This window comes from Zootoca vivipara, chromosome 17 (genome assembly GCF_963506605.1).
Source record: "Zootoca vivipara chromosome 17, rZooViv1.1, whole genome shotgun sequence".
Classification (NCBI taxonomy): Eukaryota; Metazoa; Chordata; class Lepidosauria; order Squamata; family Lacertidae; genus Zootoca; species Zootoca vivipara.
In genome coordinates, this window is record NC_083292.1 from 16,408,775 (window position 1) to 16,432,503 (window position 23,729).

General features: G+C 45.1%; 3 protein-coding genes across 3 annotated transcripts; 1 reads left to right on the top strand and 2 right to left on the bottom strand.

Annotated features, from left to right (window-relative positions):
- Positions 1 to 434: 434 nt before the first annotated feature.
- Positions 435 to 8,483, bottom strand: GATC (glutamyl-tRNA amidotransferase subunit C). Its single transcript, XM_035099136.2, has 5 exons — positions 8,421 to 8,483; positions 4,773 to 5,090; positions 3,401 to 3,570; positions 2,959 to 3,062; positions 435 to 2,234 (listed from the first exon to the last, which is right to left on the bottom strand). Exons 1-5 carry the CDS (start codon positions 8,481 to 8,483, stop codon positions 2,152 to 2,154), a joined length of 738 nt encoding a protein of 245 aa, XP_034955027.2. The 3' UTR covers positions 435 to 2,151.
- TRIAP1 (TP53 regulated inhibitor of apoptosis 1) lies at positions 5,010 to 7,011 on the top strand. Its single transcript, XM_035099139.2, has 2 exons — positions 5,010 to 5,165; positions 6,568 to 7,011. The coding sequence occupies exons 1-2, from the start codon at positions 5,010 to 5,012 to the stop codon at positions 6,649 to 6,651; spliced, it is 240 nt and encodes a 79-aa protein (XP_034955030.1). The 3' UTR covers positions 6,652 to 7,011.
- Positions 8,484 to 9,227: 744 nt separating the features above from the next.
- LOC118076406 (cytochrome c oxidase subunit 6A1, mitochondrial) lies at positions 9,228 to 12,889 on the bottom strand. The gene is made up of 3 exons (XM_035099137.2): positions 12,705 to 12,889; positions 10,961 to 11,100; positions 9,228 to 9,498 (listed from the first exon to the last, which is right to left on the bottom strand). The coding sequence occupies exons 1-3, from the start codon at positions 12,823 to 12,825 to the stop codon at positions 9,412 to 9,414; spliced, it is 348 nt and encodes a 115-aa protein (XP_034955028.1). The 5' UTR covers positions 12,826 to 12,889; the 3' UTR covers positions 9,228 to 9,411.
- Positions 12,890 to 23,729: the final 10,840 nt, after the last annotated feature.

Below are 23,729 nucleotides of genomic sequence, written 5' to 3' on the forward strand. Positions count from 1 at the left end.
GGGAATCAGGCAGAGGGCCTTCTCAGCAGTGGTGCCCCTCCCTGTGGAATACCCTCCCATAAGATGTCAAGATAAAGAACAACACAAGCTGCTCAGAGTGGCTGGGGAAACCCAGCCAGATGGGTGAGGTGAGGTATAAAGAATAAATTATGAGGAAACATCAAAGAAAGATAACAGGTGAGGCAACAGAATTAGTGAAGGGGCTGCTGGAATAGGAAGCACAGCTCCAGAGCACAACTAATGGGACAGGTGGTTTCTCTGGCCAAAGACTTGATAAACAAGGGCATTTCCTGTGCATCTAGCCAACTGCTAAATCTGTCCAATTATTATTAATTTCATTTCTATACCACCCTATACCCAAAGGTCTAAGGGCAGTTCACATGAAAAATAAAATACATAAATACATAAAATGCAATGCAAACATTTGCTCCTTTGGGAGGCAGGGCGGAATATAAATTCAGTTAATAAAGCTGTATTAAAGCCCCATTGCTACTTGACTTGTAAACCTTTGAAATTAAAGTTTTGTTGTAGTTGACATGTAAAACGAGATGTTCCATTTCATACCTATGAAGTTGTAGTTGCCTCAAGCCTAGAGGGCTTCCTGGCAAAGACACTATTGCATGCTTAGAGGCTCACTTTTCTATCTTGCCTGCAACCACAGAGAAAGCATTCCCTGATTATGTGATAGTTTATTTAAGTGCTGGCCTGGATAATATTTGTTAAGCCTTGTAACTGCTGTAAAGAAGGTCTAACTTCAGGTTTGGAGCTAAGTTAAACTATTAAGTGTGCTGTATCATGTTAAGGCTGCAATCCAATCCATGCTTACAATAGAGTTGTGCTACTGGTGTCCATGGGATTTTTATATAAATAAAAGGTCAGACTGCATATGTTATACATCAAGCATCCCCAAACTTCGGCCCTCCAGATGTTTTGGACTACAATTCCCATCTTCCCTGACCACTGGTCCTGTTAGCTACGGATCATGGGAGTTGTAGGCCAAAACATCTGGAGGGCTGCAGATGAGGAAATGCACTTCAGATCAGCAAATTATTTATTACATACAGCTCAACAGTATCTTAAAAACTACTGTTTCCTTTTCTGAAGCAGAAATTCATATGCCAATTTGAAAATGACAAATCTAGTTGAGGATAATGTGCTACACTGCGTTTTGATTCCCATTCTAAACCAAATATTGCTATTCTGTGCTCTCAGGTTTTGTAAGTACCCAACCATGAGCCAATCTCATGAATTAACTCTACAGCAACATTCTGTTAGAATAGCATCACAAATACCATTGAGCAACATGCTTGTTCCAAAGGTCTACCATATGTTTCCCAGGAAAACAAAGATCCTATTGTCTATTTCTCACAACTTTTTATGTGTGTGGTTTTTTTAAATAATGGTTCCTTTATGCATTTATCTATCTGTGAAACACTTGATACAACTTGTTCCCTGAATCTGGTACCATTAAACATCACACCTATACTTCTCCCATGTTTTGAGAGATGTAGGCTAGCCCAGAATCTCTCTGGGGCTGGGTAGGAAGAAACTGCCAGAAGTCTCCGTCTTCCCTCTTTCATCTCGTATCATTCTGCGCATCACAGACAGCCACTCCATCCTTGGGCACCTTTGACAGCTGGATATCCTTGAGATTCTGCTCCCCAAATATGTCAGTCTGCTTATCCAGACACAGAACACTGGACAATGACACATCGGTCCTTGCTGTGATCACTCTCCTTTCAATATACAGAGCTCAGAAATCTGCTACATTCTGCTATCTGGTTTCTCGGTCATTTTTCTAAAACCATTTCCCCTTCAGAAGTAGAAAGTTTGGTTTTGGGTGTTTTGTTTTTGAAGGGGCAAAAGGGTTACGGTCGTGAAAATATTTTGGCCATATAACGAAAAATTGTGTTGGGTACACCCGAAACCAATTGAAATAACAAGGATTAAGGACACTTAACTGGGTTGGATTGTTGTCCTCATTGTTGGATTTATACACAATTTAAAAATGCCAGTGTCAATAATAACTTAGGCCTAAGCAGTACAGAAACAGCAGTCATTTCAGAGAGAACGGTCAAGTTGCACAAGGGATGTGGTGAAGGTTTATCCAGGATGCAGTTTCATGGAGTAGATGCTGGCTGCTGAAGAAGTCTATTGTGGCTTCTGTTGTAGAGCATAGGACTCTTCTTTATACAGAAAACTCCTGTCTTCCAGCTGTGGTAAAGGGATGTTACCTAACACAGAATAAAATTGGCTGGAATTAAGTGCTTGTTTGTATAGGTTTGCTTTGACAGCGTAAGCCATTCCCTCTTACACCCAGAGTAAACGTTTGTACCATCTAATACATAGTAAAACTAGCAGTGGTATAAAACCTGTATGCCTTAGTTACTGATTGTTAAGCAAAATGGGCTGACTAATGCTTCTTTAGGGGTTATCGGAGCAACTCTGTTTCTTGGTAATTCCACAATTAGGTGTGTACATTATGCATGCCTGGGATGCATGCAGCGTTCTGCTTCCTGGGAATCTCAGCTTTAAAATCTAGTCCTCGTGTTGGCAAAACTGTGCTTGGGATGTAAGCAAGGCATTGTAAATCTACAAAAGCTAGAAGGGTTTCTGAGTAAGTTTTCCACAGTGGCAAGGGGACACTCTACTGCCCTGCACAGTTGCTTATCCAAATCAAGGACTAGCAAAATTACTGTGCAGAACATCAAAAGCTGTGAAATTCAGCTGTTTATTTGCATAATTCAGGGTTGCTTGGAGGACCCCACCTTAAAAGACAGACCTTATCTTAATCTCTCTTGTACATTAGCTGAATTGGAGATTGTCATTATTTAACTGAAGTTAGTTAGGAGGCGATCGTTAATAAACTGTCTAACACATGTTCTTAAACTTGGAAGAGGTCTAGAAATGTCAAAACTACAGCAAAGCCTTGACTGCATATCTGATGCAAGATAATACCTGGTGGAGCTACAAAATAGTCTTCAATGGTCTCCTTGGCTTTCTCCAGTAGCTCCTCTGCACAGTTGCCTTCTGTGACTTCATCTTCCCTGAGGTACAGATACCTGAGGAGAACAAATAATTATTCAGCCTTGTGGAGGTAGTTGGGATAAATACAGAATTGAAGCAGCTTACCACCTTGTCACCTAAGGATCAGGCTACTCCACCTGACCCCCCAAGGATTCAAGTGTGTTATTCTTCAAAAGCAATCAACATGATTTGTGGCAACAAGCCTTATGGGCTATTTTCTACACATGTATTCTCTGGTTATGATGATGAGTAATAAGTGTTCACAGACTCTTACAAAAACAGCACAGGAATATCCTGTACCAATTTCAGAAGAATTCAAGACTCCCTGCTGGACCAATAGAGAAAATTTTAACAGCTGATATGCAAGTGATACCTGTCTTCCAGTACTGAATCCATCGGCTCTACTCCATCTGTATTAACTGCATGAAGTTTTTCAGCAAATTCAATGGCTTTTTCTAAACGCTCCACACCTTCCTGATTGCGGAAATCGACAAGCGCTAGGCGCTCCAGGTGATTGAGCAATTCCAAAGTTACTTTTTTATTCTGAAAGAGGAAAAGTAATGCAATTAGATCCTGCAAAGAGATCCTCAGTAAATGATAACAAAGCAACTTGTACAGAATCAAATCTCTCTTTAAAAAAACATTTAGAAGGAAATTTGTATTGCAGTTTCTCTTGGCTTTATATACTTGTTGCTCTTTCTGTTTCGAAGTATACATGTTTAGAGCTGCAGTGTTGATTGCATAAACTTGTTAAAAACCCACAGCTGAAATACTTAAACAAGCCAAACTTTCCTGAATTCAGTAATAATTGGAACAGAGGACAACAGTTATATAAACAGTGAATACCAGAGAATATAGATCCTACTGGAAGGACAGTAAGGTATATTCCAACCATGCACAAGCCATAGGTTTATGATATATACACACACCCTCCACTCAGGTTCTGCTGAGAGCAAAAACTGCAAGGTTTTTAGCAGGGGAAATTAGAATAAGATCTATTATTTGATTATTGATGTAATCCTCCAAAATGTATTTTGTATACTTAGGTTTTTACCTCTACAGTACTTTTTATTTTATTCCTATGGCTAGTGGCCGATGCTGATTCTTCTGATCTGACCTGATCCTCCACCCAGGTAAGGAAGAGGCATGATCACAGTTTAATGGCATATTCCAGCCAGAAAAGGCACTCGAGCAGAGCCTGTGAGAGGCATGACATGGGCAGAATCTTGACATGATAGATCCAGAAGCCTGCAATCAGCCCCAGGGCCTGAGGTTTTCCACCCTCTGGTGTACGTGGAACATAGGTAGCGGATTTACACACCCTTGGGCCGTCTAGCTCAGTATTGCTTACACTAACAGGCAAGGCAATGACTCTCCAGGGTTTCAGACAAGGAGTCTCACCCAGCCCTACCTGGAGATGCCATTGGTGGTCGAACCTGTGACCTTCATGCAATGCAGCTGCTATAGTCACTGAGCCATGGCTGCATGCTAATTATATGAAATAGGAAGAACCTTGTAAATCACCTTGAGCTCCTTGGAGGAAAGGTGGCCAACAAATGTAATTAATGCATCACTGTCATCACAATTTGAGAGCCCTTAAGCTAGATGCCCAAGAACCCACCAGTGACTGCTGTTTTTTGTTGTTTATTAAAGACCTACACGCGCTAAGAAGTACTCTCTCCTGACTGTCTCCTCGTATTTCTGGGGACAAGCTCTGCTTAGGCACCGCCGGGCCTTTTACTCACCCGGTGGGCCCCTGCTTCCCTAGGCTGCGCGGGGGGACCCCCTTCAGCAACGCCAGCCCGAGAGCAAAACCCCGCACGGAAGACACCGGCGAGCCGCCGAGCCCACATGCCTTCCTCCGGTTCGGCGCTCCGGAAGCGCGTCGGCACGTAACCCCGCTTCTCTGCGCAAAAGGCGGAAGTCGCTCTTACTTCCGTGTTCGCGCTTGGAGGGTCGGCTCCGTCGGTGCTGCGGTCGCCATGAACAGCGTCGGCGAGGCCTGCACGGAGATGAAGCGGGAGTACGACCAGTGCTTCAACCGCTGGTTCGCCGAGAAGTTCCTGAAGGGCGAGGGCGGCGACGGCAGCGGAGACCCCTGCGCCCAACTCTTCAAGCGCTACCAGCTCTGCGTCCAGGCAAGGGAGGGCGCCTCAGCGCATGCAGAGGTCGGGGCGGCGGGGCTTGCGCTTCAAGTTTCGGCTGCATCTGCACATCGCGTTTAAAGCGCTATTTATTGCCTTTCTGTCTCACTTTATTTCCTCCAAGGAGCTGGAACACAGTCGCCTCTCCCCAATCTCAATCCTCGTAGGTGAGGTTGCGAGGCTGCGACTTCCTCAGGGTCACCCAGTAAGCTCGATGGTCCAGTAGTGATTTGAACCCTGGTGTCCCAGGCCCTGGTCCAGCACTCTTGAACACAACGCCTCGCCATCTCGCAAAACACATATTTGAACCACTTAAAAGCTGCAATAACACTGATGGTCACAGCTCAAAGAACTCTAGAAACCTCAGTATGTTCAGGGTGCTGTGGGCTGTTAGGAGATGCTTTTGCTTGCCTCATGTAGCTGCCATTCCCAGAGTCCCCTGTGATGGTGAAGCCATTCTGGGAATTGTAGCTCCGGAAGGGGAATTCAGTGGTCTCTTAACAAATCTGAGAGTCAGTGTGGTTTAGTGGTTAGCAAATCAGACTACCAGGACCTGGGAGAAAAAGGTTCAAATCCCCACTGGGACGAAGGTCATTGGATGTACCTTGTCACTCCCTCTCAGCCTAACCTACCTCATAGGGTTGTTGTGTGGATTAAATGAGGAAGGGGAGAATTCTGTGCGCCACTTAGAGCTCCTTTGAGAAATAGGTGGGGTAGAAATGCAATTTTTAAAATAAAAAATCCAGCACCCTTGACACACTACAGTTCCCAGGATTCTTTGGGGGAGGTCATGGTCCTCTAAAGTGGTATGATACTTCTTTAAATGCAAGATGTGGCTCTCATCTCTACTAAGGGACCTCAGGTGGGGTGTGCTTGGTGGTGGTCAGTGGGGGAGGGCATGCAGGTCTTCCTTTAAGTGAAGCCAGACAAGAACATAGGTCAGCAACGCCCGGCCCATGGGCCGGATGTGGCCCACAGAGGACATTTATCCAGCCCACGGACCGCCTGTGAACCGAGCCACCCCCAAATTTTGCAATTCTCCCTGTACAAATAGGGAAACCACTGACCTGAGCATAATACGGAATTTGGGGGCTTTATCAGATGTAGTTCTATGTTAAGGTCACTTAGAAGTACAGTATACTAGTTTCACTGGTGAAATGTTTTGCAGCAGTGGATCATTGTGGAGCGTGAGAATGCAAAATTAGGTGGTTGGTAATGTATCTGCCATGCAACAAGTTTTGGCAAGCACAGCAGTTGCACTGGATTTCTCTGTTGTGGAGCATTAATTCTCACCCTTGCAGTAGTGGGCAGAGAATGCCTTTGTGTTTTTTTATATTTTTTATTTTTTATAATATTTATAAATATTAAAATATGCTTGACTTTTTGCTTCTTCCAGAAAGCTATTAAGGAGAAAGACATCCCCATTGAAGGACTGGAATTCATGGGCCCCAGCAAAGGAAAGTCGGAAAACTCTTCTTGACCATGATGGTCACACACACACAAAAAAAATTCTGAACACACACCAGCATGCTAAATCTAGTTGGCTGCTGGACAAGGACTCTAGCTATGTTGTCCATGGGTATGGAGAAATTCAAGGACTGTTCAGCCCATGAGCAGTAACATCTGCCTCATTAATCTAGTAGCAAGCTTCATATCTACTGACGTATTGTGGGTTTTATCATGTGCACAGTGGGATTCTTCCGATTTACAACTGAATGTATTTCTAACAAAGGAGTTGGGGATAAATTAATGCCTGGTTTTTGATCATCCAGTTGTTTTTATTTATGTAAATCTTAACTGCAACTGTTAAAATGAATGTCAAGGTCAATCTCGTACATTATTCAATGTGTTCTGTTGGGATTTTATTTTCTGTTTGTCAATTCCACTTCAAGTGGTAGCAGAGAATTCCACTTGGGCTGTAAGTTAACCTAACGTTAAAGTATACCATATTCAGTGAAATAGTGCTGGAGAAATACTGTGCCTTCCTCTGAGGAAGTTGGCCTCGTTCTATGTCTGCTTGTTCAGCTATTCCATGAAGCCCAGGCCAGATGTAGAAGTTTCAGGGGTACAATGCTTTTTATTTAACAAAGGAAAGAAAGGTTTCAACTTTAGCAGTGTTGTTGGGATTGACCTCAAAAACTTTAAATTTGTCTACAGCATAAGATGGATGTGTAAAAGGTGGGTCTCCATTTCACTCTGCCAAAGTCAGATTATTAAAATGAGCCCGCATTGTTTTAAGTTGTTGCCTGGTTTATAAACCTGTAGGAGGAAATCTAGAATTGAAACAAGTTGGTAGCTGATATCAACAATCATCTATCTAGAGCAGGCACCCCCAAACTGCGGCCCTCCAGATGTTTTGGCCTACAACTCCCATGATCCCTAGCTAAGAGGACCAGTGGTCAGGGATGATGGGAATTGTAGTCCAAAACATCTGGAGGGCCGCAGTTTGTGGATGCCTGATCTAGAGTCATACAATCTTACTATAGTAGCTAAAATGCATTTGTGTTCGTTCAGAGGCAGCTGGATCAAAACCCAAAACTAGGAAACGGACAGCTCTGTATATGAAGCTTTTTAAAGTTTGTTATGTGAGAGGTTGGCCTGACACCCGTCTCTTGACAAGACTAGTTTCTTGAGCAAAAGGATTTCAGTATAACAATAAGAAGTGTAGACCTCCCCCCACATGCACATTGTTAATAGATTTTAGGGCAGGCATCCCCAAACTGTGGCCCTCCAGATGTTTTGGTCTACAACTCCCATGATCCCTAGCTAACAGGATCAGTGGTCGAGGAAGATGGGAATTGTAGTCCAAAACATCTGGAGGGCTGAAGTTTGGGGGTGCCTGCTTTAGGGGCATAGCAAATGGGGGGGCTTCTTCTCAACCCCATTAAAAAATCTGTATTTATTTTATTTTTTTCTAAATCAGCATTTTTAAAAAGAAAAATGCTGTTTGTTTCATATTAAAAGGACTGAATTCAATAGTTGGGTCACCTGCACAATCCCACAGAGAATTTTACAACCAACTTCTTGCAGCCCTGTTGTCAGTGTTGGAAATGTTCTTGCAACAGAAAGTGCCTTCTGATATGATGAATCGGCTGTATGCATTCTGCTGTGTGCAATAACAGAATTAAACAAGATTAATATATATATAAGACTGTAGTGGCCTTTACATTGTGTAGCACTGCTTCGGAGCATCGTAGGTGAACAGCTTACACCACTGGTGCTCTTCCCTGAACTAGGGAAGATACTTACCATACAAGTTGCTAAAATGACAGCTGTGAATGTCAGAGCGTAAGTCTTGGCTGCCTCTGCCATCCGTTCAGTTCAATGGCCTCACCCAAATCTCCATCTCAGTCAACGCAGCAGCAACAGAGCTACTGGTCTGTCTTAATAGGTATGTACATAGAGCACTATGTAAAATTCCACTAATTGCCAATTCATTTCATTAAATAATCTTAAGTATTTAGCCCTCCTCATTATTGAAGGTTGTGATTAGTGCATAAATCCACCATTAGGAGAACCCTGGGCTCATTCACCGGAGGTACTAGGCCTCCCCTAACACCCACACATGCCAAATATATATGTAGATATAAGCTGGATAAGAATGTGTTTTGGGTTGCAAAAATAAAAAGGTTCACTTCCATGAAAATTATACAGTGGTTAAGAATCAGAATGCAAGCAACAGATGTCTTTGATAAAGTTGAAAAAATGAAGCTGTTACTGCAATTCATTTGTTTTAAAATCACTGGTTGACTAGTTCAGCGCTGGCTGAGCACTGTAGCCAAAAGTTGCGATGGCACCAGATTGGGGGAGGCTGTTCTCTGCTTTTGTCATCCCTTTGCATACTACAGAGAAAATTTATCACTTCATTTCAGAATATAATCTGCTCAAACATGAAATACAGTATAAGAAAACCATACAGTGCTTCATGTTCCCATTTCCCCTCCCCTCCCCAAAGAACCTTTAATCACTGCTTTCTTGTACAGACACTGCTGTTTTAAGTTGTCTTAAACCAAAAGTGTAGCCTCTCCAGGATAGTTAAGAAAAACCACAGAAAAATTTGGTTGAAAGTGTTTTCTTTTTCTTTTTAATGTGACCTCTGGAACAAACAATACATTCTGCTAGAGGTCAGAACTTCATCATTTCATAGTACTGTATAAGGAATGGAGAGCATTGCTGGTCCCAACGTGGGTCTTGGTACAGCTACCTTAAATGGTCCCCATGGCTGGCATGATGCAGTTGCTTAATGGTCATCTTCATAGCCAGTTGGCAGAGCGTTAACATGGGGGTTGTGGAAGAAACTGTGGTTTCCATCACCCCATGGGAAGGGCTATAGAAAGAAGAGATTGAAGTTTTTAGCAAATTACAGAGCAGCAATTCAACTACTTATATTATTTAAAAAAGCAGTTATTCTGAAAATGATGCTTGAAAAGCACTACAGTAATTGGCATCAAAGAGCAGGCTAGATCAGAAGTCACTGCTACAGAGCAGGGACAACTTGGAAATAGTAGTTTCAGTTACTGGTGACTCAAAGCAGGTTACAATTAAATACAAACTACCAGCAAAACTGAGAGACAAAAGACAGAGCTGACACTAAATTATAAAAGAGAGCAGCTCTTTCAAACAGTCAACACCACTCCCTATATTGGCCACAGTTAACATGGTATCCCAGAGCTTGGGAGCCACTCCTGTAAGATTGCTCATACTCATGGTCATTAGACCATCTGGAGGGCAACAGGTTGGGGATGACTAGGTTAAACTAAAGGCTTAAAATGACAGCTGTATAGAATTGTAGATTTATAGAATCATGGAGCTGGAAGAGACTCTAAGGGTCATCTTTCTAGCCCTCCAGAAGTTTTGGACTACAGTTCCCATCATCCCTGACCACTGGTCCTCTTAGCTGGGGATCATGGGAGTTGTAGACCAAAACATCTGTAGGGCCGCAGTTTGGTGGTGCCTGTTCTAGCCCAACCTCCTGCAATGCAGGAATCTCAACTAAAGCAGCCACGATGGAAATTAGAGCTCTTTATCTTTAGGTATGTACATCCCACCCTGTTCCATTCACACCAGTGGTTGGGACAAAGTCACATGGGTGGGCCACAGGCAATGACCCAACAGGGCCATTTTAGTAGCTATTGGGACATTTAGAAAAAAAACAAAGTGCACATATATTTCAAATGGTATGTTAAAATGTTTTAGTGTAAAATAAAAAATGGATAATAAAATAAAGTGGGACTAAAATGGCACTGGCTGTGGGGTGAAGGGCAGTGTAGGGCTGGGCACATCTCAGGCTGGTGGGACCCACTTCATTTTTCATTGGGCACCCCAAGATCAACAGGCCAGAGCTGGGTGCAAAATCAAACAATGCAGTTTTTTAGGGGGAAACAGACTGTTTTTGCTTTTTAAGTTGATCTTTAACATTACCGTTTTATCAGCTACTTCTTTTTTAATGAAATACAGTTTTTGCACTAACATTTACTACCTTCCTCTACTATATAATTTTGGAAAGTGGCTTCTCTGTATGTTCTTTATGCATTTGGTTACCTCTTCAGATCGCATCATCAGCCTATCTGGCATGACGGATCCCGAGATGGGGGAATAGCATGTTTAGATACCATGGGATGCTGCTTTGCATCCAGATGAAGGGCTGAACCTTTCCAAACTGCACTGATTTGGAAACCTCTTCAGACATCATCACCCAGTTTGGTGTAGCACTACGAGCCATCTCCTTGTTAAGTGGTCCAAGTAAATAAAGAACAAGACTTGCTTGTGGTCAGGTTTGAGTCCAATACCTTGGTCCGGATGCGCAGATGGGCATAAGGAATGAACTCTGGCCTTTCATGTTCGTGCTGAGACTTCAGGTAGCAGTTCAGCATACACACAGCAACTCCAGGCAAAGCAACCACGAAGGACAGGATCTTCCACATGCGAGCTAATGGAAAGAATTTGCACACAAGCAGAAACTGATTGGTTGCCCTGTTTTTTGCAAAGGGGGAAAAGCACAGCACTGATACAATTAATCCCTGAATACAGTGGTACCTCGGTTTGCAAATGCAATCCGTTCCGCGGAGGCGTTCGCTCGCCGAGGTATTCGCTCGCCGAAGGCACGCTTCTATGCATGCGCGAGCTGCGCAGATCGCGTCTGTGCATCCAATGCCGCGGAACCTGGATATAAACACTTCCGGGTCTGCGGCGTTCATAAACTGAGGTTTTCGTAAGCGGAGGTAGTCGTAAACCAAGGTTCCACTGTATCAGCTTCTTTATAGTGGGATCCCTCCTCTCAAATGGCCAATAACTGGCCAATAACTTCAGCAGTGTGTTTCAGAACAGTTTGCAGGCACTTACGGTTGGCAGGGGTGGGAAGTAAGGAAAAATAAAAGAACCTCCGCTTAAGTTGTGCTCTTTTTAGAGTATGAATGTAAGAACCTAGCTGAATAAGACCACAGACATTGTGTTCTCAAAGTAACCAACCAGATTTTTCTGGGAAGCCTGAAAGCAGGACCAGAGTACAATGCTCACCCCCAGCAATCATCATTCAGAGCTATTATTGACTCCAATAATGGGGAACAGCCACCAGAGCTGGTAGTCATTAAAGCCTTATCCTTCACTGACTTGCCTGAACCAGACTCCTCAACCTTGTGCCCCCCAGATGTTGCTGGGAAGGGTGGGCCTTTGGTCTGATCTAGCAGCTAGGACTGGGCAATATATCAATATATAATCCAAAACTGGCTTGAAGTCTATATTGTGATATTGGTTTCATAATTTCTGACCTGGCAAAATATCGCAAATCATTATGAGTGTGTGTGTGCACTATGCAAAAATCACAATATGGGGAAAACCATGAAGCCAGCCAATGCTCTTGATTCTTGCAGCCGTTAACTCTGCTGACTCAGCTCTCCCCTGCCTCCTACAAGGAGCAGCGAATCACAAGATCAGTCCTTCTCCATTGCCAGTACTAAGCAACTGGTAGACTGCTTCTGTTCTGACCATGGAGGTCCTATTTAGTGGCCACCAGAAAGAATGTAGGCCAGTGGCAGGGCAACAGCTTTACATACAAAAGGTCCTAGGTTTCATCCCAGACAGGGATTGAATCCTATCTCCAGATATGGCTGGGAAAGACTCCCTTCTTGAAACCCTGGGGAGATGCTGCCAGTCCGTTTAGGCAATGCTGGGCTAGATGGACCAACGGCCCGACTTGGTATAAGGCAGCTTCCTATGTTACTTTTGGGGAAGCGCTGTCACTCAGTGGTCGAGCACTTGCTTTGCATGCAGAAAGCTCCAGGTTCCATCCCCAATGACATCTCTGCATAAGGTTGGGAATAGATTCCCACCCTGGAACCCACGAGAGCTGCTGCCAGTACGTGTAGACAGTACCAAACCAAAGGGACCAAACGGACCTGGCTCGGCATAAGGCAGCATCCTTTGTTTGGTGCCCAGAGGCGGCCTGTCCCCCGTCCCCCCACGCTCTGCTCCTTGCCGGCGCCGGCAGGACCGCCCTCTTCCCCGCAAGGTCACCCGGTCACAGGCCCCACTTACTGGACCCGCCCTCGCCATGGCCCGACGCCGCTGCCGCAGAGAGGAGCCGCTTCAGCCCGGCCCGCGGAGTTGGAGCTACCAGTTGCCGGGAGGCCTTCCCGAGCACGACCGCTGCCGCCATGTCGCCACCGCTTCTCGATTGGAAGGCTTCAGTCGCTCTCTCGGTACCGGAAGCGGATGTAAGGAGACGGAGAGCGGGCGCTTGCTAATGACGTCAGCTCCAGGGGGAGCGGTGGGAGACATAGCGCAGAGGGCGTGCCCCAAACATAGACTTGTAAGAAATAGAGTCACGCACACGAGACTCACTTCCGGGCTGCTTGGGGCAGACATGGGAGCTGTTGGTTAAAGCAATTGAAGGAATCTAGCAGTTTAGACTGTCATCCTAAATCCGCTTGAATTCCCCATTTAATTTAATAGATTGTTTAGGGTTGTGTTTGCTGCCTGTTGTTTCTGATTCAGTTGGTATCTAATATGTGTGGGGAGGAAAGAGTTTTGTTGTTTTGTTTGGAGAATTTAACTTTAAAAAGTTCAAGCCAGCCAACTGGGCAGAAGAAGGCTTATGATTGCTATTGGGAGCTAGATCTGACCTGGTGGCCTTGCTTCAGCCACAGGGGTACTTTTGAATGGGGGATTTGTGGGTGGCACACTGATGTTCCTGGGGATCAGGCGAACAATTTGCCATTAGTTCTGTTCAGAATTATCCATACAGCTTAATGAGCACCTAGGATATCATATAACCAAATGGAAAACCAAATTACCAAATGAGATAAGTAAAAAAAAAGTCCAGTAGCACCTTAGAGACCAACTAAGTTTGTATCTGAAGAAGTGTGCATACACACAAAAACTTATACCCAGAACAAACCTAGCTGATCTCTTAAGGTGTTACTGGACAATTTTATTTATTTATTTCGACTGTGTCAGGCCAACACGGCTACCTACCTGAATCTCAAATGAGATATGGTTATTTACTGTGCCCCATGTTTTGTTAGCCCCCAAATGGAAAACGAGCGAGGTCCCAACCAAAGAAGAATGGCAACTTAAGTTGACAGAATATGCACAACTTGCAGGCTTAACATATAGAAAAAGAGAACAAGAACATACGTTTAAAGAAGATTGGAAAATGTTTATTTACTATATGGAAATTAATTGTACACAGCTGAAAACGCTGGCAGCATTAAGATAAATTCAACAGTGTAAATGAGTTTTGAAGGATGCAATAATGGAAAGCTGATTGGTATTGTTTTTGTAAAATATACAGGTGTTTAAGATATGTAAAATGAACCATGGAAAGAGAAGAAAGGGAAGTCACTGATACTTGAAGGATGTAAAATGAGTATTTGAAATTGTAAAACAGAAAATTTAATAAAATTTATTTTTAAAAAGAAAACCAAATTACCCCAAAAGCTTGCTGGAGGTGCTATTGAGGTCACTGAATATATTAATTTAATTATCCTGGGAACTGTAGTTTGATAAAGCTGCTGAGAATTGCAGCTCTGTGAGACTACAGTTCCCAGGATTCTTGGGGAGAGGAAGTCATGTGCTTTAGGTGTGGAGCTGCTGTGTAAACCTAGTTTCCTGGATATTTACTGCTGGTGTGACCCCTGACCAAAGAACACGGAGAAGAGCTCCTCCTAGCATATAGCAGTAATATATCCTGGGTTTTGAGAGCCCAGAAAGGTTACAGCGGATCCTCAAGAAAGACCTGGAGCATGGCTTGTGAGTAGAAGAGGAAAAACCGGCTTGTGGAAAATAAAATATACATTGGGCTCTGGAAACCATTTCAGCAGCGGAGGCTTGTCTGTTAGACTGAATGTAGTTAGTGACGCTTACTTTCTAGCCATGCTTACCTAGGTATATAAACCCCATTGGATTAGGCAGGAAGACCACTTATTTCTGAGTATAAATGATTATAGTTAGGCTATTAAAATCACCTGTAGGATGGGCATAGGTAGGAGGGATCCCCATCTGTGCACATCTCTTATTTTCTCCTCTCTTGGGGCTGGCAGTTCCCACTCGACAACAGCAGTATGATGGCCACCAATTTGGTTAATTTTTAAAGGGGGTTAGACAAATTCCTGTAAGGGAGGGTAAAACAGAAGGCAGAAGACTCCACGTTTGATCCCCAGTGGCACCTCCAGGTAGGATGGGGAGAGACTATTCTCATCTGAAACTCTGAAGAGCCACTGCCAGACAGTACTGAGCTAGGTGATCCATTGGTCTGACTCAGGAAAAAGCAGTTTCTTGCATGTCCACATACAAACAGGTGCATCCCAGTTTGGCCAGGCTTTCCTTTAAATGATCAGGCCTCCCACCCTGTTGTCCAGCGGCCAAAGCTCACTGCTGGGCCTGGTACTGTATTCTTCAAATTAAAAAATGGTGTAGGTCTGATCCTCTGGTCTGATCCAGCAGAGATCTTGTGCTCAAAAGTGGGTAGAGCCACAGAGGTGGCTTTTACAAGGATCTCACATTCCATCCACACAAAAGCCAGGGTTTTCTTCCACTTCACCAGGCAAGCAGGAGCGATAACGTCACTCGAGGAAGGCGTAGAGCAGGGTCAATGAGGGGTTTGGCTGGGGAGAGTGCAGCGGGCAAGACAGAGAGGCGTGGAGGGCCACATTCCATGCTCAATGGCTTCCCTCCGCTGGCCTAACATAACAAACAAGGCATTACTAACATTTTAGGCAAACAGCTCTGGAGAAACCCCCATCAAGTCCTGAAAGGTGGATAAATCATTGGTAGTACTTGACAGTTCCACGGGGCGGCAGGCTGAGCTTTCTACTGGTGGCTGACCTTGGAGATGGGATGTCCAGGCGACTGTTTCACATCTCAAAATATGCATTTTCTAGTAGATCCGCTCTAATCATGTAATTTACAGGGTCATTGTGTGGATAAAATGGGATAGACGCCATGAATACCACCCTGATCTCCTTGGAGACATGCCAATGTCATAAAAGGAATAAATAAAACCCCTTCCCTGCAAATCCACCACAAATTAGGCCCTGGGACCCCAAAGGACTTCAGATGCATTTTATTAATTAAGATGTTTTGCAAACAAACTATACCTTTTAAAGCACATTGCTTTCCAGCCAAGAATTCTGGGAACTGTAGTTCCTTAAGGCTTGCTGGGAATTGAGAAGCAGTGGAGGCTGGTCTCGTGAGGCACTGCCCCCACCAACCTCAGCCTTTTACTTGTCTGCCTTCTTACTGATGAAGCAGGTGCCACTAGCGACCAGCTTCCTCCTCCTTAGTCTCTGTGTTGCCCTTGCAGAACTCAGCAGTGATGGAGAGGAAACCAGAACTGAGTTGGCTCTGGTGCCACCTACTGTTGGGCTCCCAGTTGGCACGAGCTACCAGCGGTGAGAGATAAACTTACAGCATGCAGAATCTTTGAGGGAAAGAAGGTGGCTCTGAATGCATTTCATAGCCTGTGGAAACAGAGAATGGTAGAGTTAGAAGGGACCCCTAGGGTCATCTAGTCCAACCCCCTGCAATGCAGGAATCACAGCTAAAGATTCCCTGATAGATGGTCATCCTTCCTCTGTTTAAAAACCTCCAATGAAGGAGATTCCACCACCTTCCAAGGTGGTCCATTCTGCTGTCCAACAGCTCTTAGAAAGTTCTTCCTAGCGTTTAGTTGGAATCTCCTTTCTTGTCACTTGAATCCACTGGTTCAGGTCCTGTTCTCTGGAACAGCAGCGAAAACAAGCTTGCTCCATCTTCCATGTGGCATTCCTTCAACTATTTGAAGGTGGCCCCTCCAGAAGAGGATATATATATATATACACACACACACACACACACACACACACACACACACACACACACAGTGGTCCCCCGACTTACGAAGTACTCGACTTACGAAATTTCGAGTTACGAATGAAAAAAAATGGCCGCACGCTTACGTTTCCCCCCGACATCCGAACGGAAAACCGTTGCGGTTTAGATGGGCTTTTCTTGACTTACGAATTTTAGATGCGGTTTACTCGACTTACAAATTTTTCCATTTCCAATGCATTCCTATGGGGAACCGCTTTTTTCGACTTGCAAATTTTTCAACCTACGAATGTGCATTCGGAATGGATTAAATTCGTAAGTCGAGGGACCACTGTATATATATATATATAGTCTGTATACACACTATACCTTTAAATTATTAACATTCATTCCTTTTCTATACCACTTTATATTTTTAAGGGAGGGGGGATCTCAAAGCAGTTTACGTTAAAACATCAACTAAAACAACCCCGAATAAAACATTATTGAAGAAAGTTAAATATAAATCATACATTCAAAGCCACAGGAAACTAAAACATCATCTTAAAGTTTTCAGCATATAACATTACAAAGGAGGTCAGCTACAGAATGCACATTTTAACGCAGCAAAGTTAACCCACATATGGGAAACATTACTAAACAAAGTTAAATATAAAATGCACATTTAAAGCAGCATAATTATCAAGCGAATAACATATCATAAGCATAGAACAGGGGTTCCCAAACTAAGGCCCGGGGGCTGGATGCGGCCCAATCACCTTCTAAATCTGGCCCGCGTACTGTCCAGGAATCAGCTTGTTTTTACATGAGTAGAATGTGTTCTTTTATTTAAAATGCATCTCTGGGTTATTTGTGGGGCATATGAATTCATTCATATATTTTTTCAAAATATAGTCCGGCCCCCCACAACGTCCGAAGGACAGTGGACCTGCCCCCTGCTGAAAAGTTTTGCTGACCCCTGGCATAGAACATACAGGTACATGCTTCTGTTGGGAGGGCTGTGTCTGTAGAAGCTCAGGCTCAATGACTTGAGTCTGTGCTAAGAGACAAGGTGGTCTCTGGCCTCTTCAGCAGCCTCAGCTTTCGTAGCTGGAGTCAGTCAGGGCCCTGCCCTCCCAGCGCAGTTGGGGAAAGGCCTGCAAGGCAGGGAGCAGGTCCTCCGGAACTCACAGCCAAGAGGGTATATACCCAATTCCACCCACTGCATGCCCTGATAGGCATCAGGTTGGCTACTGTGAGAACAGGATGCTGGACTAGATGGGTCTGTGGCCTGATCCAGCTGAAGGGCTCTTCTTGTGGTCTTGCGTTCCTCTGTTTCTGAACTTGCTTGCGAATCTGAACACAGCTCCCACTTGGAATGAGGCCCTTTATGGTTTCTGAAAAGTCCTATCTTATATAAGAAGATGCCTATGAAACATGTATTATGAATGCATTGAGAAGTGCCTGTTTTTCATGTTTTAAAGCACAATTCAAAGTGTTGGTGCTGACCTTTAAATCCCTAAACGGCCTTGGTGTCCTGTATACCTGAAGGACCGTCTCCACCCCCATCGTTCAGCCCGGACACTGAGATCCAGCACCGAGGTCCTTCTGGTGGTTCCCTCGCTGCGAGAAGTGAGGTTACAGGGAACCAGGCAGAGGGCCTTCTCGGTAGTGGTGCCCGCCCTGTGGAACGCCCTCCCAGCAGATGTCAAGGCAATAAGCAACTACAGTATTTTACTTTTAAAAGACAACTGAAGGCGGCCCTGTTTAGGGAAGTTTTTAATGTTTGATGCTGTATTGTTTTTAATATTTGGTTGGAAGCCGCCCAGAGTGGCTGGGGAAACCCAGCCAGATGGGTGGGGTATAAATAATAAATTATTCTTTTATTATTAAAGGGTGCGTTTTAATTGCGTAGAATGTGGATTTTATCTGTGCGCAGTTCTTTTCCCCCTTCTTTTTAAGTATCTGCCCAGAAGGTGAGACGGAAGGGACCTATGCCTTGGTGCCCATGAGAAATGGGACAAATTCTGGGCCATTCCGTCCACCCTTGGATGCTGCAAACTCTTGCATCACTTCCAACACTGAAACCCCCCCTGCTTGCCTCCTGTCCACAGACGTTCACTGGCCAGCAGCGGAGACAATGATAGGACAAAAGAGAAGATTTGCCCCATTCTTTTCTCGCCTGTCTCCAGCCTCCTCCATCCCTTCAGATATTGCCCTGCCCCTCCCCTTCTTTTTTTCAGGGACCCCCATCCATCTACACTGCAAGGCGGAGGGCAGGGGGTTGGGGAGGAATGCCATTGTCCTGTCTTCTAGGAGTGATCTGGAAGCACTATGCAAATCTTCAGTTGAAGACCCTGGGAACTGGGCCTCTGGGGGATGGGTTTAGCTATGGGGGCTGGGGGAGGGGGAGATGTTTGGTGATCTCTTAGCAGCCCAATGTGGTATCAGTTCAGTAGGCAGGGAATTCCTTCTCCTTCCTCTTGTTTCCTTGGAAGGAAGGACAGCATTATACCATATGTTGTGTGTGCATCTTCCGACATGTATAGCTGCCATGTCTTCTGAGCATCTGGGATGTTCATTCAGTTGGTCTGATGAGAGTAACTACCCAGGTGCCTTTTCTCTCCCTTTATAGATCACATTATCCTGAATTTTGTGGTGTAAAAGCAGCAGCTTGCGCACCTTCCCCTTCCAGGGAGCCCTTTCTGAACTGCCTTGCTGGCCATGTTGCCCCTTTGGGTCGCAAAGAATCTTGGGAGATCATACATATCCACGCAGAGCAGGGTCTGTTACAGTCTTTCCCAACGTGGCACCCTCCAAATGTTGTTGGACTACAACTCCCATCAGCCCCAACATCATCCAGATGTGCTGGCGGGGGTTGATGGGACTTGCAGTCCAACAACATCTGGTCTTTTAGGCCGCACTGCTGCTCCTGCTGCTCCATGGGGATTAAGAAACCAATATTATCCTCAGGCTGTGTCTTGCAGGTTAAGTGGTTTGCAAGCTGTCTTAACAGGTAAGCTGGCCTGCAGTTACTGAGGTCATTCCAATGCTTTCTAGAGTACCTGCAGTTTGATAGTCAGGTGCATAACTCAAGATGAAGCGGTGGCATAGCGTGGGTTGTCAGGGCCCGTGGCAAGGCAAGTGCAAAATGCACCTGGCTGATTTTGAACAATGCACAGAAGGCAGTGATGATCACCAACCTCAATGACTTTGTTATAAGAATGTTAACGTCTCAAATATAGAATAAATATTCCATAAATGCACACATATCTAAATATATGAACCATGAAGCCATTTTGACTCTCCCAATGACCTCAAATATTCATCTGCAGTAAGGGAGACAAATGGAGAAAGCCTTCCCATTGCCTTTTTGCTTGCAAATCCTGTCTTAAGGGCATATCTGTGTATGAATAGGGTGAACCTGTGACCTGGATTCAGGAACTAAAGTATTAACCATCACAAAAGAATGCCCAGACTGCCAGGTAATGCAATCAGTGACCATTATTACGGTAGGTATCCTGGCAGACACCTCCTCTGTGGTAGACAGCCTCCTTCTGTGATGTATGTATGCTGTTTTAGGGGGGTGGTCTTGGGCAACAGGGTGGGCAATTTCAAAAGTCTATATAAGGGCTTGCGCACCATTGTTCAATGTTCTCCTCCTTCCTGCGTGTGGTGAGTGGGGACCCTGTTGCAACAGTTCCTTTAATAAAGATCAGGCTTACTAGTTGCTTTGCTTCTCAATATTATCTGGTTCAGTGGTTCCCAACAGGTGGTCCGGGGACCCCCAGGGGTCCACGAGCTATGCCAGAGGGGTCCGCAAGATGCTATTAGAATAAAAAATATATTAAATATATTTCGTATGATAACAGATTTTTTGTTTTGGCCGCTTCCTGCATGAGCAGAGTCTAGTGCAAAACTAGAATTAGATAGAGGCAGTAGTTCTGCTGTATGCCGTTAGGTGGCGCTTTACAAACACTACTGTTTTGCAAAGAGGCAGCGCGCGCATTCTACTAACGCTCACCTCCCCAAGATGCTTTGCGCGTGTCGGCTTCATTTGTGCGCTACTGCGCAGGTACCCTGTCTTCTCCATTCCCCTCCCTCCTCTCTGGACTCTTATAAAAAGACTCTTAATTTGGCTCTCACTTTTTAATTTTAGGATTAGGAATTAATGGGGGTCCTTGTCACAATAGCGGCTCGATGAGGGGTCCTCGAGAAAATTTTGTTGGGAACCCCTGATCTGGTTGGCCTCTGTTATTTTCTCCTACCGATAGGGAACCCACTTAAGGACTCTATATAGGCTCCAGAATACCCCATAAGTGAAAAAGGAGCAGTTTTTCTTATAACAACTTTAAAACAGAGTCGACAAATGCATGGAGGAGAGGGCTATCAATGACTACTATCGGTACCAGCCACAATTGACTATACTCTGCTTCTATGGTCGGAGACAGAAAAGTTTTTTAATACCAGCTGCTGGTAGCCACAGGAGAGGAGGGTGCCCTCATGTTCGGGTCCTGTTTGCCGGTTTCCCACAGGCAACTGGGTAACCACTTTGAGAACAGGGCTGCTGAGCTAGATGGGTACCCTTTGGCCTGATTGATTGGGCTCTTGTGCTGTTCTTACGACAATGACCACTTATCTGCATTCATCCAGATTTGCTTGCAGGGTGTTTACACATCTTCCTGTTCATCATTCATTCATTCATCCCACATTTTTCAATGCCATTTCCCCGCTGCTTTCCAAACTGCAATTAAAAAACAAAAAAAAAACCAGTTTTGTCGCGCTAGGGTGAGACAAAGTGCTTCAACCCACTTTAAATGCACAACCCCGAAGTTCTGGTATGCACTTGATTCCCTCCTGTGCAATACGGACAGTCCCTCGGATGCTACTGCCAGCTCTCATACAAAGGCGCTGTTGACATGCGGCCATCCAAATCGCGTTCCAGGGTTTTCTTCTCTCTCCTCTGATTACCCCTCTGACAGATAAGGAGAACAAGCTGTTCTTTTCCTCTTCGCCTTTTGTGGAAAGGTAACATCACACGGCCTTGCCTGCTCAACAGAAAACAATTCCTTCCCTTCTCTCTCCCGCTTCTCGTCGTACATTTCTCTCTGCTTCAGGAACACCGGCCAAAGTGAGCAGTGTGCACATGAACTCTTGAGGGCAGAGGTGTGTGGGAGAGAAACTCTTGCACGATTTCCCAGCGAGATCTAACAAGTGGTTGAAGTGCCCCAGACCTGAATGCTGGTTTAAAGTTTAGGGCCCACCTTATCGTCTTCCAAAGCAACTACATAGGAATGCATTGAATTTTTTTGATTTTTTTTCCCCCCATAGGAACGCATTAATTGAATTTCAATGCATTCCTATGGGAAACCGCGATTCGCTAGACGAATTTTTCATAAAACGAATTCGTCTAGCGAGGCAACCTCCGCTCGAAAAATCCTTTTGTTAAGCGGAAATTTCGTTAAGCAGGGCATTCGTTAAGCGAGGCACCACTGTACTCTATTCCAAACTTAAAAATGGAAAGCGTAATGCTGGTGGGTCAACAAAAGAGGTTTAAAGACACTCTCAAGGCAAATCTAAAAAAATGTAGTATAAACATTGACAACTGGGAAACACTGGCTTGCGAGTGCCCCAACTGGAGAACAGCCTTTACCAAAGGTGTCATGGACTTTGAAGATACTCAAAATCAGAACGAAAGGGAGAAACATGCTAAGAGGAAGGCACTCTTGGCAAATCCACATCGTGCTCAACTCCCGCCCGGAAACCAATGTCCCCACTGTGGAAGGACATGTGGATCCTAATTGGCCTCCACAGTCATTTACGGACTCATTGTTAAAACTGTTTATGGAAGACAATCTTACTCGGCTACGAGTGATTGCCAAGAAGAAGACTGCTGTCAGCTGTGCTAAGATAAGCAACGTTGGGCTCCATAGCTGCCAAGTTTTCCCTTTTCTCAAGAGGAAGCCTATTCAGCATAAGGGAATTTCCCTTTAAAAAAGAGAGAACTTGGCAGCTATGTTGGGCTCACACTTATCTGCAGCAGCAGTGGCTGTCTGAGCCCCTAAAGCACCAGCAAGAATGAAGAGGGTGCGGGTGGGTGCGATTGGGATTGAAGAGGAACTGGGAAGACCGAAGAAGACCTTGAATGGACTGCTTGTATTTGAAGCGGATATTATCACCAGCTTCAGCTATCATAGGATGATGGGAGTTGTAGTCCAAAACACCTGGAGGGCTCCAGGTTGGAGAAGGCTGCCTTACTGTATGCTTTTTAATTGTTTGTAAGTCGCCACAGATAAAGAGGTGTGTATATCACATGATTTTAAACAGTTTTTTTCTCTCACAGCAAGGTTCTACTAACATACCAGTCACTTTATGTTCTCCTCCAACTGTTTCCATCCCAGTTAGTCATTATAATTGGTCACTGAAAACCAGTGCCTGTGTTTGTTTTTCTCCCTCCCAGTAGCCCTTTCCTTTTATGCTGTGCCTTTTAGATCACAAGCAGGAACTGACTTTTAAATCTGTTCCTTGGAAGTCTTTTTAAGGTAAAAAGGAAAGTACACCAAGTTTTTTACTCTTTAATGATTTTCTTATATGGCTTTAAACCACTTTGATATACAGTACAGTGGTACCTCGCAAGACGAATGCCTCGCACAACGAAAAACTCGCAAGACGAATGACTTTTGCATTGCATGAGGCATTCGCAAGACGAAGGGGTTTTCTATGACCGCCGCTTTGTCTTGCGAAGCGCGGCCATAGAATGTAGCGCGGGAAGGTGGCAAAGGAAGATCAGCTGTCAGCGCGGGAAGCTGACAGCTGATCTTCCTTTGCCAGGGGGGACGGAGCCGAAGTGCGGCGGTGCGGTGGCTGCCCCCCACCTGTCTTCCCCGAGCCAAGGAGAAGACAGGCGGGGGCAGCCACCGCACCGCCGTGCACAGCCGGCATGGCACGGGGCTTCGGGTAAGGCGCAGCCCTTCTCCGAAGTCCCGTCCAATGCTCCTGGGTGTCCCGCTGTGTGCGAGGCAGCTCTCCCATCCGATGCTGGGGGAGACAGGTGGGAGGCCGCGGGGAGAAGCTTCTCCCCCCCACCGCCTTGCCGCGCACAGTTGGCATCGGACACGGCTTTGGAGACCTTCTCCAAAGCCCCGTCCCATGCCAGGGAAGACAGGCGCGAGGGGAGGCGGGGGGGGGAGAAGCGCTCCCCCCGCCGCCTCGCACACAGCCGGCATCGGACGGGGCTTCGGAGAAGCACTGCGCCTTCTCCGAAGCCCCGTC

Bases quoted from the DNA above. Each gene is read 5' to 3' on its own strand.
- TRIAP1 (XM_035099139.2), top strand. From the start codon at position 5,010: ATGAACAGCGTCGGCGAGGCCTGCACGGAGATGAAGCGGGAGTACGAC. The intron at 5,166-6,567 runs GCAAGGGAGGGC...TGCTTCTTCCAG, and splicing joins GCTACCAGCTCTGCGTCCAG to AAAGCTATTAAGGAGAAAGA.
- GATC (XM_035099136.2), bottom strand. From the start codon at position 8,483: ATGGCAGAGGCAGCCAAGACTTACGCTCTGACATTCACAGCTGTCATT. The intron at 3,571-4,772 runs GTGAGTAAAAGG...TTCCTCTTTCAG, and splicing joins GGGAAGCAGGGGCCCACCGG to AATAAAAAAGTAACTTTGGA. The intron at 2,235-2,958 runs GTATTATCTTGC...ATTCTGTGTTAG, and splicing joins CTATTTTGTAGCTCCACCAG to GTAACATCCCTTTACCACAG.
- LOC118076406 (XM_035099137.2), bottom strand. From the start codon at position 12,825: ATGGCGGCAGCGGTCGTGCTCGGGAAGGCCTCCCGGCAACTGGTAGCT. The intron at 11,101-12,704 runs GTAAGTGGGGCC...TCTTTCCATTAG, and splicing joins CCATGGCGAGGGCGGGTCCA to CTCGCATGTGGAAGATCCTG. The intron at 9,499-10,960 runs GTATTGGACTCA...TTCTTTCTATAG, and splicing joins ATCTGCGCATCCGGACCAAG to CCCTTCCCATGGGGTGATGG.